Source organism: Amblyomma mixtum, chromosome 1 (assembly GCF_055824585.1).
Source record: "Amblyomma mixtum isolate Tamu chromosome 1, ASM5582458v1, whole genome shotgun sequence".
Taxonomy (NCBI): Eukaryota; Metazoa; Arthropoda; class Arachnida; order Ixodida; family Ixodidae; genus Amblyomma; species Amblyomma mixtum.
The window spans coordinates 309,069,489-309,087,189 of NC_143012.1; the positions used below are offsets into that span (position 1 = coordinate 309,069,489).

Below are 17,701 nucleotides of genomic sequence, written 5' to 3' on the forward strand. Positions count from 1 at the left end.
GGTGGTAAAGAACGAAAGGGGGACTATAACTACCTTGCTTTGTGTGGACGCTGGAACTGCGCAGCTAAGGAATAAATAAGCGTTGTAAAAAGAGGAAGAGAGTGAGAGAGTGCGTGTGAGAGAGAGATAAAGAACTGCGGGTATATATCTCGCAACATACCACGCAAGCTCCAGGGCGTGAGTAGGTGGGTCCAGTACTCGTGTGGCAGAGACCGTGGCGTTGCATCTCAATATAGGCCTGCACAGTGCAATCAGACGCCCCTTCGGGGCAAGGTGAAAAAGAAAAAAAAAAAACCGTTACTGGACAAGCGCTGTTTCGCTCAGGCCTACTCCAGTCGTGTCCTCCGAACGGCTTTGTTACAGTCTCCTCTGCCCTGCGTGCTGCCTCTCGCTCGCACTTTGCCGGACAGGAAGTGGGATTTCTATTTCCCCATCTCGCGCGTGTTCCTTAAATGGGCTTTCGTCAGGAAAGCCGGTTCGGGGCAAAGATGGTCGTCCCAGCTAGATGTGGAGGAGCGGTACTGGTTAGGAAATGAGAGGGAAGCGACGGGGAGGCTTCGACCCCGCTTCGCTTCGAGCCCGGTGATCACGAAATCCAAGAGCCCACGGGGCTCGTATGTTGCTCGCAGCTCCTAGATTAAAGCACCACGGCCCAGCTATTCGTGAACAGCTCGGCCATCGTTGTCGGCTCGAATTCTTTCGCGCGACGAAGTAATTGCTTAGACGGCGCGATTACGCCGTCTTGATTGCAGGGTGTGGGCCGCTAGTCGGACTTAGCGCTGTCATTGTCAGATCCCGAAAAAAAGGAAACGAACAGCGCGCCTCATTCCTTCGGCGGTTGGAAAGCCGCTGATTTCGCGCCGTATTCGACCCGTGCCACTTTATGCTAAGCGCCGTCGTTGTTTTGCTGTCTCGTCGCTCTCGTCGAGCCTGTTCTGAGATTGTCGCGGTCTGGCTGAGACATCTCGGCGTACCATTTCTCTGTTCTCGCATACTGGGGCGTAGTGAGTCAAGTTTTCTGCAGAAAAGCAAGCAGATGATGGAAAAAGGCAGATTGAATTTCAGGCATATTTATTAATGACGCGAGGCTTGGACTTTATTGCGCCGAGGGATTCCTCTGCTTTAGAATTTTATGCGAAAACGACGGAGGGTAGTAGGAAGGTGGAAGCGAATAAAAAAAATTGAGGAAAGAGCTTGCAGTGCGCAGTCTAGAACATCCAAGAAATTCGGTAGTGGTGTTCACTCGGACTGCGCCACAGTTCCGCACAAAGCTTCAGTTCTGACTGAGCTGTAAGAACAAGCGCATCAACCATTCAGATCTTTTCGCACGAATGGTGTTTCATAATGCGTACTCGCCTTCGGGCCCGTTTCTCTCCGACTTTGATTTATTGTACTGAATAAGAACTTGGAACAGAGTGTTGTTGCCAGTGAGATGCCTGAACAGAAACGCTACGTATCTTTCTGCTACTGAACTTATTTTTAACTTTTTCTAATCCCCTATTCGGTTCTCTTCGTCCAGGAACATCTCGCGATAATTTTTCCTTTTTTTGAGAAATAGGATGTTTGCTTTTGGAAATTCAGATTTTTTTCTCTTTCTTGGGAACATTCAAGAGGAGCTAAGGAAGGAGTGAAAGTTACTACCATTTTTTAAGTTCAACTGAGATACGAATCACGTAAAATTCAGTTGTTTTAAAACTGCTCGCCGGATGTATTGTGGTAAACTAATGTTATTTTCACCAGTGGACATCTTTCTTTTTAAGGTATTTAGTTATGGAGTGACAGAGAGCGTTACGTTCTGTCCTCTTAAGAGCCGCCTCGGGAGTCCCTAACTGTGCCATTCTCGCCCCTTTTATTACCAAAGCTATCGTCATTATCATTAGACAAGTTTAATGCACCCAGTGACCTTCCGAATACTTTCTTCTCTAGTTTACAGCCTTATCCTGCAATCGCTTATAGCTATTCTGGACGCAAACTTGTAACAACTACAATGCCTTTTCTGATATGCTATCTTTTACGATTTTTTTTTTCAGCCAACGCGTCAAGATTTAGTCCCAGTGATAAAGCAAGTTCTGTGCAACCAAATCTTCATTCAACTGCCGATCAACATCATCTTCTACTGGCTGAAGGCGATACGTGGATTTGACCAGAGCTTGAGCCTGCCGCCGTGGAGTCGAGTCGCGGCGCATTTCGCTTGCTTTGTCGCGATCGAAGAAGTCTTGTTCTACTACTCACACAGGTAAGGAGCCACACTGTGCATTCTAAGATTAAGTCCTTGTCCTGCAAGTACGGTAGCCATTCGGGCTGTTTCTATGGATATACTTTGCTTGCAGAAAGAGAAAAAGATAGGCAAAAACAAAACAAAATAAAAGGCCACTGAATATCACGCCTGATCTGCGCGTGCCAACGCCCCGTAGCTCCAGAGAATGTCGCGCATATTTACATTTATTTACCGTCTGTCTAATAACAAGGGAAGGCTCCGGAAGTGGCTTTATTTTCTCTTAATTCTTGAAAAAGTGGTAGGTTTTCAACGTAGTTAAACAGAGTACACGTGGGAAAGCACGTGTTCAGCCTGGTAGATACGGTTTTGCTTTTCTGGGTCGTGAGCACGTCTGGCAACGAGTTCGATGGTATATATTAGTTGATGAGGCGATGCACATCACGAGGATGTGTATATTAGTTTGACAGTAGTATTAGTTGAGGAAGACGACGATGTGCGTTGCACAGCGCGAGAGTTTGTTGCACTTTAACACGAAGCGTGATTGGCTGCGGCAATAACACTGCCATAGGTCCCCCTGAAGGTCAAGCTTCACACAAACTCTGTGAGCCGTTTAGACCTCTTGAAGTAGTGCTTCGGCTTTAAAACTCACTCAGCGGAACTGTTTTCTTTAGCTGTGCAGTAATTGGAACTGTCACTGATATAAATCACTGCTGTTGCGTCTTTTGCGTTAAAATACCCGATTAAAATCTGACTTTCCCCTTATGTAATGCTTCTATAAAGATATGTTACATTAAAAAAGTGGTTTTGGTGGTTGCGATTTCAGGCTGTAATTACTATTTTATTATGTTTTTAAATACTCGCGGTGGACACAGATTAATCAGAACAATAGATCATTTGCATAAGACAGAAAGACAAATGCAGCCATGTGACATTGCTTTCAACATGATGCTTGATATACGGGAGACGCATGAGAGTGAAAGGGGAACAGGTAAAGGAAGCAGAAGGGTTGAAATGCGGGCCAGTTGGTACATTGTAAACTGAGAAAAAACCAGTCACACAAGACGACGGACAAGAAGAGTGTACACACCACAACGACTGGAAAGGGTTGAAATGCGGGCCAGTTGGTACATTGTAAACTGAGAAAAAACCAGTCACACAAGACGACGGACAAGAAGAGTGTACACACCACAACGACTGGAAGGGTTGAAATGCGGGCCAGTTGGTACATTGTAAACTGTCGTTGTGGTGTGTACACTCTTCTTGTCCGTCGTCTTGTGTGACTGGTTTTTTCTCAGTTTACAAGGTAAAGGAAATTTAACACGCGCGCGCGCACGCACGCACGCACACGCACACACACACACACGCACGCACGCACGAACAGAGAAATGTCGGATTGTGTCAGTCCTTGCAGCAGCCACGTATGAATAGAAATACGTGAAAAAAAAATGGCTGAGGCTTAACTTGGTTAACCCTGGTTAGATGCGAAGCATATTGATGGCTAGGCTTGGTAATACATGGCTTTCCTTGGTTGAATACGTGGTCATTTTAATACAACCACTAGAAGCCTTCGTCGTGGGGGAAGACAACGGCATGGCTACAGCGGAACGCCGACTAACCCCGAGACGCGCGTTGGGTGGGCGCCTGGATTGCCACGGAAGCCGCGTCCGCCTGCCCGGTGGAGCGAGCGTTTCACCTTTGATTGTAAAACATTTTATTCGCCGGGAAGAGCTTGGCAAGAGGTCGCGTTAAGTGGTCGAGAGTACATAGCCCTCGACGACTTTGTCAGCCCACTCCACCGCCAAAACTTGCGTTCTGGGGTCAGAGCTAGCCAGCACGGTCTCCCACCGCTCGAGAGAAGGAGCTGTAACTAGATCACCCGGAGGTGGCTCTATTTTGCAGTCCCACAGGATGTGATCGTAGGTAGCACGTTGGCCACAGTGTTTGCAGTTTGGGTTGTAAAGATCTGGATAAATGTGCGCGAGGAGTGATGGGGTGCGTATCGATCTCGTCTGTAGACGACGCCACGTAACCTCTTGTTCTTTAGTAAGTCTTTTGTCTGGAGGGGGGAAAATTCTCCTCTCTAGTTTAAAATGATTGGTGAGATCATGATATGTGATCATGGAGTCCTTCGTGAAATTCAGGGAGCCAGACTCATCCACTGCCCGGTCGACGAAACCTCGGGCTTTATTGTGGGCTGCCTCGTTCCCCGGATTCCCCGAATGGGCTGGGACCCATATCAACTGGGAATAATTTAGTGAGAATTTGGTTACGTTAAGGATTCTAAGGGAGATGTTTGCAATTCGCCCTTTAGCGAAATTATTGATACCCATTTTGGAATCGCTGAAGATGATGCTCCCTTGGGTATGCGCTAGGGCGAGGGCTATAGCCGCCTCTTCTGCCGTTTCAGAGGATTTCGTTTTGATTGTCGCCGAGACGATGTGGTCACCATTCTCGTTCACAACCACAATTGCAAAGGCATTGGTATTTTTGTATTCTGCCGCATCTACATAAAGTGTTCCAGCGCACTGTCTGTATTTGTTATGTAAGGCTTTGGCTCTTGCATGTCTTCTACCCTCATGGTGTACGGGGTGCATGTTTTTGGGGAGTGGTTTGATTAGTAGGGCCGTCCTATAGTCGCGGGGTAAGTCTACTTTAGCATCGTTAATCGTAGGTTGAAAGTTAATTCCGAGCCTGGTAAGAATACTCCTGCCAGTTCTGGAATTGGCTAATCGCGCTGTTTGAGCCATTAAATGGGCTTCTTTCAGTTCGTTGTAGGTGTTATGTATTCCTAACCTCATAAGCCTTTCGGTTGAGGCATTTAGTGGGAGTCCTAACGCAGCCTTATAGGCCTGCCGTATCATACTATCCAATTTGTCCTTTTCTGCTTTCGAAAATTTGAGATAAGGGGTGGCATAGAGTATCCTGCTTAGCGCAAAGGCCTGCACTAGTCGGCATAAATCTCTTTCCCTCACCCCTTGTCTGCGGTTAGCTATGCGGCGGATTAATCGCGCCGTCGCTTCTACCGTGCGTTTTAGCTTAGTGAGTGTGTCAGTATTCTTTCCATTCGTTTGTAAATACAACCCCAGTATTCTCATGGTCTGTACCTCTTTGACAGATCGTCCATTAACATAGACGTTTATTTGCGGGGGGGATGTCGTGGTACGCCTAGCTCTTTGTTTACGACGGATCACGAAGAGTTCAGATTTTAGCTCAGAACAAGTGAGGCCGGATTCCCATGCGCATGCCTCAATGATGTCCACTGCTGCTTGGAGTGTGTCTTCTATGTAGCCTTCGCATCCTTTGGTTACCCAAAGTGTGATGTCATCTGCATAGAACGTGTGATGTAGGTCTGGTATTTGTGCCAGTTTGGGGGGAATTTTGATGAGGGAGAGGTTAAAAAGGAAAGGGGACAGGACGGAGCCCTGTGGCGTTCCTTTACTTCCTAGTGTGATTGGGGCAGACTCTATTGTTCCGACCGTTATCACTGCTGTTCTGTTAGTGAGGAAGGATCGGATGTAGTTGTACGTCCTTTCTCCGGGGTTGATTTCTGACAAGTTTGTCAAAATGGCTTTGTGGGTGACGTTGTCGAAAGCTTTAACAAGGTCTAAACCCAATATTGCTTTCGTTCCTGTTCCCTCGTCAGCTTCAATTATGTCCTTGTTAAGCTGCAAGAGTATGTCCTGGGTAGATAGTTGGGCCCTGAATCCTAACATTGTTTCAGGTAGGAGGTTCATGTCCTCCGCATAGTTTTGGAGCCTATTGAGGATGACATGCTCCATGAGTTTGCCTAGGCATGATGTTAATGAAATTGGGCGTAGATTCTCAGTGCTGAGTTTCTTACCCGCTTTAGGAATAAAAGTGATTTTCGCGTGTTTCCACTCTGGTGGTATGTTGCCTGCATGCCAGTATTTGTTCATAAGGTCTGTACCTACACCGAGTGTGAACGCGCGTTCGAAATGCGCGGGAGTGTGACGTCACCGTACCACGTGATTCACACGGCGTGCAACCGCAGCGACGGCACGAAGTGGGCCCCCGTTTCTCCACTGTCGTGGCGTCATCGTGTCACGTGGTGTGACGTCATGCATCACGTGATTTGGAGGCGCACAATCACAGCGACGGCGCGAGGTGGGCCCCCGTTTCTCTACTGTCGTGACGTCATCGTGTCACGTGGTGTGACGTCATGTATCACGTGATTTGGAGGCGCATAACCACGGTGAAGGGCTGAAGTGGTAGCTAAAGTAGTATGCTTCGCATAAAAACCACAACAAAGGTCGATAATCGCCATGGGGCGGAACCAGCCTGAGGCATCGTCTGGTTACCTGAACTCTCCAGTCACTGCGAGGCGGCGCTGTCGCGAGGGCTAAGCGTGCGATTAGGTATGCGCAAGAAAACAGATGGGACGGTGGCCTTTGGGCAACGCAACAAACTTTGTGGGTGCAGCCCAATCTAGACTTAAGCCTTCTGGGTTTTCACTGGCGCCGCAGGTGGGAGACAAGACGAATCGAGGGTCCATCCTCACCTGTAGTGCACTCCGGAAACCATCAGGCTCCTGTTCCAATCCATCGGTTTGGGATTAGCGCTGCTAAAGAAGCGGCCTGATGGGAGTAGACTAAAGTAGACGAACGTGGCAATGGCGAGCTGATGGGGAAGTTTCTATAGGACACACAACCGGAAGCAGAAGACTGAGTATGTCTAAAGACGAAATAATAAAGGAAGAGCGATCTATTAACCAGAACGAGTAGGAGCACTTCGAATTAGTTTTCCGGCGCCTCTGCTTGCCGCAGTGATTGCGTGGACGACAGCCCATCGACCAACCAGTGACGCAACTCAGCGGGGAATAATTTCGCAAGTGCTGGCGATGACTGGAATACAAGAGCTCTAATCAGTCGATACAGAGAGGCTCAAGTATCTCTAAATAGAGCACAGTTTCGCGATGTTAGTTTCAGAAATGCGCGCTTGGGTGCCATGCAGATGGCTATCGATTCAACACTGGTAACTGACTCATAGTAGCTTATAACAAAACAAACGCACACGAACGCACGTTCAATAACGACTCGTTTCTGCTCAATTTATAAGGAGAGGGTGGGACAGACGATCAATGGCAGGAACCACCCAGCTTTCAGTGTGCTGCTAGGAGCCCAAGTGGTTGTCTCTCACTTTTCAACGACTGCATGATTCTTTGCAATCACAACGACAGGAAAAAAATAAAAAAAACTGTAGAGGCTTCCGAGAGCACGTGCCCGAGTTGTGGGTGTCTCAGTGTACCGCCCGCGGCGTTATTCGAAAAAAGAAATTAAATTCTTGACGTTAATTGCCGGGACGTGATTGAGAGGATGCGTTGTTGTCTGTGTGTGCGTGGTGTTTCTTCAATTATTCCATTTTGTAAAGGTGCAGGGTGGGTGCATGTTCTTCAGTTCTCGCAATAAAGGTTTATTTGCAAGATGGCGCTTGTCCTTTGCGTCCTGTTTTGGTCCTGCCTTCTTTTTTGGTGCTCTGATTTTCTCTTGGCAACGGATCACTGCGCCCAAATTTGTTCCCCTCCCTGGCTGTTGCAGTTTTCTGTTGCAGTTTTTTTGAAACAATACCGTGCTGCTTCATGTGTGACATCTGCCTCGGTGGGGTTAGACTTGTGCACTGAAATACCCATCCCTTACAAAAATGATCTATAGACCTCTTATAGACTCTATTGCCTCCTAGAGACATTTCTTTTTGTCTGTCCACAGTTTATAAATTTTATATAGACAGAAGTCTACCCAAAGTGTATGGCCATAAATCAATAGACTGTCTATATACTGTCAATAACATTTGTATTGTCTGTAGACTGTCCTCTAGGATTTTTCTATAGAGAGTCTATAGACTTCAAAGGCAGAAGGCTATGGACAGTGTATAGACTATCTAAAAAATATTTGTAAGGGATCGTTTCACGTAATGCACTGGGGAATCACCTACCGGTAGGCTCTTTAGGTTCGTGGTGGCTGCCTGGAGGGATCGGGTGCGCCTTGAATGCCCATGAGCATCGCACCCGTGCTAAGTGACCATGACGTCTTCTTCGTTGTTTTTTTCTGAGCCTGTCCCTTTATTCTGTGCATATGTATTCTATATCCTTGTCTGCTTTCATAGTCAGCGCAGCCGCAAAATCCAGGGCTACAGGCCTCCACGCGATCTTACCGTTAATGATAACTACTTCAACAGTTTAAGACGGGAGCAGTTTACAACTGTAGCGAGGCGCTGGAAGTGGTAATGAAATACGTATACTTAGGGCAGGTAGTGACCGCAGATCCGGGTCACGGGAGGGAAAGAACTAGAATAGTAAGAATGGGGTGGAGCACATTTGGCAGGTACTCTCAGATTGTGAATGACAGTTTGCTAACATCCCTCAAGAGAAAAGTAAATGACGGTTGTATTGTAGCGCCACTACCGAAGCACGGGCAAGGAAGACGAAGCGGTGGGCTCGCGCAGGGGAGCTCCACCGCCACTGAAGATGCTCACGCACCGCTCCATTCTTGACTGAAGGCTCCTCAGATAGCGTCCTTGCCGGCCGCCTCACTTACGCCTGTCCTCTGAAGAGGCCCCCCTGCATTCCTCTACTTCTGCTCGAGCGCTCACCAGCGCTCGCTTCAAGGCACCTGCCATTCCCGGAGTTCGTTCCCCACCAGTACGCTTCCTACCGCTCCCACCGAGGCTTTACCTTTCTGCCCATTTTTTCCGCGCACACCTGTGCCCAGTGTTCTGATTCCGCAAACGTCGACACCACTGTCTCTATTTCGCCTGCCTCCGGTTCGCCAACGACGACCTGTATGTTTATCCTAACCTAGGCCTCCCGAGTCACGTCTACCACCCCGGTTATCCTCTGGTCCATGACCTGGACGCGGCGTTAGATGAAGATCTCTGGCCACTGCACGACAGAACTAAGCTATCGCCGCAGCCGATTACGTCTCGTGTTAAACTGCAACGCACTGTTGCGCTTGAATGACAAACTTTCGCTCCTCACTCCTTCTTCCTTTCTTTTACCAATGCCCTCATCCCTCCTCCCCAGTGTTGGGTAGCCAACCGGAACACCCTTCTGATTAACACCCTTGCCTTCCTTCTTCGTCTTTATCTCTCTCTCACTATCGCGCTGCGCATTGCACATCGTCGTCTTCATCAACTTCCATCTGCGGAGCGAACAGATCAGATTAGCGTAACCTCGATAACGGCTTAACCTGAGTCTAATATCGTCGCCAGACGTGCCGACGACCCAGCAAAGCAAAACCATGAGCCAATCAGGCTAAACACATGCTTTCGCTCGCCGACTCGGCTTAACTACGACAAAACTCTACCATTTTTTGTAACGATTATGATTGGAACATAAAATGAGTCCTAGCTTTATTTATATCTGCTGGTGTCTCTATAAAGTGAGATTATGTATAAGAAGGTAATACGTAACTTAGTGTTACAGGGAACATGACGTGGGTGTGTGGCGGTACGCAGACGATGGGGACCGTCACTACTTTTATTCAGGCCACACGGAGTGGTCTAGTCTGTGTCCACCCCTCGTGTCCTACGTGTCCGGGCCATTCATAATAAATTGCTGTCGCTCCGGGGCAGCGGGCTCCCATCCAGACTAAATTATTACCGAGGGAAATGAAGAGATTGGGACATAAACATAAATAAAGCCCGCATGGCTACGCTTGCAACATCCCGTCACAAAGAGGACGGTAATATTAATGGCCATCGCTAGCTATGTTGCTGTTTTAGTTTGTTAAACGCCACACTTCTTGGACGTGGTCGGAAAGAGAATCAAGAGCTCCAGCAAAGGAAAGCTTTTGCGATCGCCACGTTAGGGGTAGTTCCTTTATCGCCTAACGAGGCTTAAAGGTCGATGACAGAGTTGGCGAAATTTCTTCTGGATCACGCAGCTTTTCGGCGAGACAGGGAGTTCTTCTTTTGGAGTCTTGAACTCTGGAGGCTCCCCGTGAAGTAACGTTGTACATGTATGTACATGTCGGCTTTCCTGGCGGGCGCTGCTCGGTGACGCGAGAAGAATAGTGTCCACTTCCAGTCTTTCTTAACGATAACGCTGTTATGGAGCAGTCGAACGAACATTAATTTTGAACAGCAAAATGGGTTAGTCTGAAGAAAGGCCGGCAGTATATTTGTAGGCGTTATCACAGCGCGCGGACCGAAGAAACAAGACTCAGACGACGCTTTGTTCAGAGACACTTTCACCTGTGTTCTTATCGTGAGGCCTTGTAGCCGGTGCCACAAAGGGAAGACAGCGACAGGTCGAAGGGGCAGGGACAGTGAGCAAAGTGGGTTTTAGGTGAGTCATTTCAAGAAACTTAACATATAGCTCCTCGCACAATTTTCAAGACGCATGAATTTTCGCAGTGCTATTCAGCGTCTCTGATGGTTCTGCTCATGCCATCAATGCGTGTTTGTACGACCGTTTTCCAACATAAATCTTTACCTGTGCTCTTAGCCTGAGTTGCTTTGGGACGTTAAACCCCAACAAACCAAACCAATCTTTGTCTAGTGCGATAGCACAGTTAGACGAATTTTTTGATTTCGGACATACGTATGTATCTGAAGCCTGCTTTGCGGTAGGCGGCCCACCTGCGCACCGTGATGTGGGCAACCTGCGAGGTGTGTACGCCTGGCAGGAGTTCACCTAGGGGAAGGGTACACACCTGGGTGAGGCCTTCAAGGTTGATGCCTTTAGGTCAAAGTCCTTTCTGGTAAACGTCACACGACAAATGCCTTAAAGTGAAGTCCTTCATGGTACATGCCTTCTGGGTAAAGGTCTTTAGGTAGAAGGCCTTTAGGGTAAAGGCGTTTAGGTCAAGTGTTTTTAGCACGTAAGAACCTTGAGTGCCCACCGCAACTTGTTCTACTGCCCGATATTCCGCGCTTAGCCATGCTAAACCGTCCGCCATTTTTTTTCTTTGTCTTGATGCGTATTTTACAGTTGCTACCATAGATTATTTACGATGTATTTTAGCTCTGCCTTTGACGTCCGATGGTGTGAACAAACTGTCGCTCTTCTTTTTGAGGGAACTTCCAAAAAGTGGAATTCCGGTTTCGAAATCCATATACATTCGCAACCACAGCTGACATCTTGGCAGCCCGGGCGTCGAGAAATTGTGCATTGACAACCGTCACCACCGGCCAGAGCAAGTTTTTCGGGCTTGTTGGATCAACATTGAAAGTCGAAGGTTAAAAAACTTGGGGTCTTCTAACGACACTGTTAGAGAAGAAAATGCGGCAGCATTTGGAAGTTGGGCCACGTTTAAATATTACAGAGGACATATCAAATTTCTAAAATGGGTCCACTCGATAAAATTAATCAAGGTGGATTATTAGAGATGAGTGAGTCGATTAAGGTGGAAAAGTGGGCCGGGTCAGTATAACCGTATATGATAATCCAACTGAACGTACTCGAACAGAGAGAGAGAAAGAGAGAGAGAGAGAAGACTTTATTCCCACCGACTTGGGCCTCGGGGCAGGGGCTCAGCCAGAGGGAGGGTCTCCCCCTTGCCGGCTCTCCTGCGCCGTGACCGCAGAGAAGGCCTTGGAGTAAGCCTCCTCCGTCAGGCGTAGGATGATCTTTTGTACATCCGCATTTGGGTTGCGGATGTAGGGCTCCCAGGCAGCTTGATCAAGAGGATCAGTCTGTTTCTCTGTACTCGAACACTCTAGTCCTCACCTAGATTTTCAGATTTGGTGGTCGCGACTCTCTCGGCCAATCAGGCAATTTTGTTCCAATGAAATCGGGTGGTTTTTGTAAAACAACAATCTAAATGCTGTGGCATTAAAAAAAAAGATCACTACCTCATTGTTGCGAAGCCGGGCTACAGCTGAATTTCTGTTTGGGCTAGTTGGTTCATACTTGAATCATAAGAGGCCAGCACAAACAACGGCACAGAACACAGCAGAAACACAAAAGACGGGACTGGAGCTGTCCGCTGACAGGACAAGTCAGCACCACGGCCGCTTGATGCAAAGCGCAAAGCTTTGTATCTAGCGGCCGTGTCAGCACCCTCCCTGTATTCTGTTTTTGTCTGTGCTGTTTTTTGCGCTGCCCTCTTACGATTCCTGTTACAGCGTTCCAGGTCGTCCTTGCCGTCCACGCCGCGGGCAGGGTGCACTCTATTAGGCACCTTTAGCATACCGTGTACCGTGTTACCGTTACCGGAGTACCGGGAGCCCGCGCGCAGCCAATGAGCATGCGCAGATTGCCTTGACGTTGCCAGATGGCGCCACGTACCCAGAGATGGCACCACGCGCGTGCCTGCAGCATCGTGACCAATCAGCGCATGCTCACCAGCGGTAGGCTGGCTCCCGGTGCTCCGGTAACGGTAACACGGTACACGGTATGCTAATGGTGTCTATAATCCCGACAACTTTGGTGGACCACATTGCAGACTGCTGCACCACAGGCTGGCGTACCGGCGCTTCCACAAGAAGCACCACGAGTGGACGGCGCCGGTGGCCATCACGGCCGTGTACTGCACGCCCCTGGAGCACGTGCTGTCCAACGTGCTTCCCGTGGTGGTGGGACCCGCGCTGCTGGGCTCGCACCTGAGCGTGCACTGGCTGTGGGCGGTGCTGACGGCGCCCTACGGGGTCATCGTGCACTCGGGTTATCACCTGCCGCTACTGCCGTCGCCGCAGATGCACGACTTCCACCACCTCACGTGAGTCAATGGCCGCCCCACAAATGTTAGGAGGCAGCAGCAGCTTTCTCAGTAGAGTGGCGTTTTACGTATCCAAAGGAACATTAACAAATCAGATTAAAATAGGAAGCCGCGGAGAGACTTTCGGATCAGATTGTCTTTTTTACTCGCTGCCTCATTTTAACTTCATCATCGTGGACTTATAATTAAAAGGAATCTACGACTAGCCGCAACCGTTTATATTTGCGAATCTTGTACTTTAATCACTCGATGCAGTTCTCTGCCGACGGATGACTGCGGTCCATTCATGTAATATCGAATTGTTTTTACTACAGACATTAGGTTAGCGGATCTACGCAGATAGTTTTAACTGGTCAGTGTGTATTTTTTCAAGTGTGCCTTGACTGACGCCTTTGATTATGTCTTGTACGATCGATGGGATTGAAATTTGTGTTTTTGGTGCGTCGGCTGTCTCAATGTGTATACCTGCTAGGCTAGTTGAAAACACAATTACAGTCTCTTTACGGCATCCATACTGCATGCTGCGCTGTTGAATGAGGTCTCTAAGGGTTTTCTTTCAGTTTGTATCGCTGTGAGCACAATGTACGATGTGAAACAGATGGGTCATGCTTGACTTCAAGAGCATCACTATTTACTGAGAATAACAGTTCTCTTCTTATCTTCAAGCTTGTCCAGGCTCACCGACGCTTTTTTGTTACCTGTTTGCCTCTGCCCACTTCACTAACGAAGTTTAGCGGAATTGCCCTTGCAACTAAGCAGAGCTGGCAAAATCTATCTTTTATGCTGCGGGACACTACTCCAAAATGACAGTGGCGTTTTCTTCTTCTTCTCCTACGGAACGGGAACGAACACAGACGTTCCAGGGAACGAGGGACCGGCAATTACGACGGCCTGTCCACTTTCATGGATAGCGGCATTCGTTGAGGCGGCCGGAGGCCTCGAGCTGCGTAACCCGAAGAGCGTCGCGGGCCCTATTTGCTGCAAGTTGCACGAAGAGCAAATCGTTTTACTCTGCAGGTCACGCTATCGTCTCCCCGCGCAGCGAGCAAGTAATGCGAGCGAAGTAATCTCTCAGTCACGGGAAACGGGCCGGGTCCAAATCGGAACCCAGGCGAGGAGCTGTGAGGCGATATTGGCGTTTTGCGTGCCGGAACGATCGATACGACAGGACTGTGCGATCCTCTTTCCGTTCTTTCTTTAGTCTGGTCAAATTTTTTCTCCATCTGCCTACCGCACACGGTCGAATTCACTGCTGGTTCTTTGCTGAACTCCTCGTCTGACGCACCTACACTCGTCCGTCCTTCAGTTCCCATGGAAATACCCTGCAAGATCGCTTTGCATAGGCCTGTGGGCTGTTTCGTGTGCGCCAGAACTGCAGCAGCATTAAAAACGAATGCAAAAACACCGAAGTCGAATATATGCAAGTTTCCAACAGCGCCCAGTGGTTCGAACACTTCCATGACATCTGATTTGCTCTTCTATAGTCATATACTTGTTTCCGAATAAGTCGTAGGCTATAGTGTTAGTGCCGCCGCGGTGGCTCAGTGGCTATGCTGATCAGTGGCTGCTGATCCGAAAGACGCGGTTTTGACTTCCCGGATCTCGGCCGCGAAGGTCAAATTTCAATGGAAGCGCAATTCTAAAGGCCCGTGTACTGTGCGATGTCAGTGCACGTTAAAGAACCCCAGGTGGTCGAAATTTCCGGAGCTATTCACTACGGCGTCCCTCGTAGCCTGAGTCGCTTTGGGACGTTAAACCCCCATAAGCCGCAACCGCTATAGTGTTGCTGACGTGTAACAGTACCAGCAAACTGATGCGTAAGTTCCCGCATACTTGACGTATTTGTCTTGTGCGTCGAGTACTGTCACTCACTAGCTTCGTACGCTTGGTGGAGCCTTCTGTAGTAACCTATAGCCACATAGCACTCATGTTCGCAAACCCACAAGCATCGAACAGCCGTACTTGAAGAAGTTTCCTCACACATTACACGACCGGTTCATTCAGACAATACAGCCGAATTTAGGCATTTTTTCGGGAGTTGTATCATTCTGAGTTTCCTTTCCGTCCTTCCAGCCTTCAGACAAAAAAAAAAAAAGAAAGAGTTACTATTTACCCAAAATTCTGATTAGGTTTTTACAAATGAGTTAAAATTCCGACTTACGTGGGACAAAAAATTGGCTGTGGTTTAACCAATGGCCATCCCGAGTAGGATTGCGGACGCAACGGCGCGGCAATCGCAGCGGCGGCGGCACCTCTGAGTCACTCGTGTAGCGGAGGAGTCGGCGGTGGCCCCAGCGCCGCAGCCGTGCGCCGTGTGACGTCACTCCTCCTGGATAATGCACTGCTGGCGCAGCGACGACGGCACCTCTGAGTCACCCGCGCAGCGGAGGAGTCGGCGACGGCTCCGCGCTGCTCTGACGTCACTCGCTTCTCGCGCATGCGCAGTTGGGACTCTCCGGGGCTCCGCGAAATCGCTCACACCTAGCGTAATGTTGCTTCCGCAACAAAATAACAAAAAATCCCAATTTTCTTGCCCTTCGGTGGGGTAGGGGGAATTAGTAAAAGCTATAGTTATGTGGCAACCGATACCTGTTCTTAATAAGCGCTCTCTGCATTACCTCACATGAACACAGATGGCAGCACCCACACAGCGTTCCACATGTGTCTTACTTTTGGCTCAGGTCGACCTGGACAGCGTTACGATTGGCCAGGAAATTAACGTGCCAGTTTTGGTTACAACGTAAGACGCCGGTGCCAACTGCGCTTACTCTGGCGAAACTTTCCTCCTCGTATCACTTTCAAGAAAGAATTGTGGCGCCGAATTCGCAGGGTTGTTCGCACTGCGTCTTCGTACACGAAGTTCGTTTTGCGATTTCTCAGTCGGCTTAGTTATGATTGCGTCTGCTGTTTGGATTGCCCGTTGCACAGGTTAATCGCTACGCCCACCTCTGTTGATTGAATATTGCGCGAAAGGCTGGTCAGTAAAAAAGCAACGTTAAGTAGCAACACTTGAGAACCGCGTCGTTAATCTGGGTATGTATCTAGGAAATGTTTTCTTGTCAATCGATCCTTCCACCGCTCTTTTACTAGCGCTGTGAGATGAGACACCAGGGCAAAATCTTGCAAGAAACTTCTTTCGCTGGCTTTGGCATCAACGGCGGCCGGGATTGGCGAACGGCATAAAAGCAAAAGGACGGTTTGAGAAAGTCGTTCTTGCAAGCTAACGACCCTAGGGATTGTATACGTAGTTTCCTTTTCCAAAGCTAATCTAATCCACCATACCTCACCAGTGATAACTTTGCCTGAGGCAACGACAGAGGGCGAAAAGAGCAAAAATGGAATGGAATTATAGCAGCAGCCCTTTATTATACCGGGCCTGGTACCTGTTTGTCTCCGCTTAGGCCGGATACTGTTCGTGGTACAAGCCAAGCCTTTCGAGCCCCGGCAAAACAGTCATGTATGGCAGCCGAAGGACTCGTTTAGCCTCGTTCTGTTGTCCTACTCCAGTAAACGACGCAGTCGACAAAGCCGGCTGTGTACCGCCGCCGAGCTTTGTGCACTTCTCGTGAAATGCCCGCCTGACCGTTAGGCTGAGCAGCCAATGGGGCGGCCAAAAGACACGCGCTCAGATTAGCCTTCGCCCAAAGAGAACAACAGAACTGTTGCCGCCGCCGGCTTTCCGGCCTCGTCTCGGTCAGCGCAGGTTCCGAGGAAACTACGGCATTCTGGGAATCCTGGACTGGCTGCACGGCACGGACGAGGCCTTCAGAAAGAGCGAAGCCTTCCAGCGGCATCGCGTCCTGCTATCGCTCCGGCCCGTCCACGAGCTGCATCCAGACGCGCGGACTGCGGCAACCGCCCCATGCGACGCAGCGGCCCAACAGCGGGGATTGACGCAAGCCAATGGCTGAGGGAGAAGCGGGGGCCGAACGGCGGCTCACGGGGAAAAAAACAGCCACTGCGTGATATGTCGCTGCGCCTCGTCAGATAAAGAACTGAACCGACGGGTTGCTATAAGGCGCACAAGAAAGGTTTTGTGATATGGGAATGGGCGTAGATGGGTTCGATGCGTGCAGAAAGAATCTGAGACATAGTTGTTTATTAGCATCGTTCTCATGGGAGGGACTCTGTTCATTAAATACGGATTACGCCGCTTCACGATAAGTTTGCACCCTAGTTTGTAACCGAAACCGGACGTTTAAATAGAGAAACTCACTCATAGCTTAAATCTGTACCCGAAAAAAGACGTTGAAATGGAGAAACATTGCTCAATGCTCAAATAATACATAGAGTAAAAGAAGATTAAGCGGCTCTTTCGCTTTCTCACTTGATCCAATCAATCAATCAATCAATCAATCAATCAATCAATCAATCAATCAATCAATCAATCAATCAATCAATCAATCAATCAATCAATCAATCAATCAATCAATCAATCAATCAATCAATCAATCAATCAATCAATCAATCAATCAATCAAATCCCATCGCTATTCTCACTCTTGCTGAAGCCCAAAAAGGGGCATTGCCTGTAAATAAACGAATAAATAATCAAACAATAGCTGTCGTTCACTTTATGTGCTATATACATCAAAAGGCACATAGCATCATACCATACACTGCATGAAGTGTCCTGCTTTACAAGAACATCCCGCTCTTTTTGCGCAGTGGAATACTAAATAACGAATCGGGAAACATGCCTCGTCGATTACGACCAATTCTCGGAGTTCTGATTCAAAGCACAGTGTAGTCATCGTAACAGAACTTGTGGAAGCTCGCTACGACGAAGAGCTCTTCTACTCCATCTC

At 48.6% G+C, this 17,701-nt stretch overlaps 1 protein-coding gene across 1 annotated transcript in view; it reads left to right on the forward strand.

Annotated features, from left to right (window-relative positions):
- LOC149372381 (fatty acid hydroxylase domain-containing protein 2-like) overlaps positions 1–17,322 on the forward strand; it is a 62,989-nt gene extending 45,667 nt beyond the window's left edge. Inside the window, exons 5-7 of the mRNA XM_089586172.1 lie at positions 2,031–2,236; positions 12,622–12,894; positions 16,598–17,322. Of these exons, the coding sequence (XP_089442298.1) occupies positions 2,031–2,236; positions 12,622–12,894; positions 16,598–16,805 (687 nt within the window). The 3' untranslated portion in view covers positions 16,806–17,322. The remainder of the gene's footprint in view (positions 1–2,030; positions 2,237–12,621; positions 12,895–16,597) is intronic.
- The last annotated feature ends 379 nt before the right edge of the window (positions 17,323–17,701 follow it).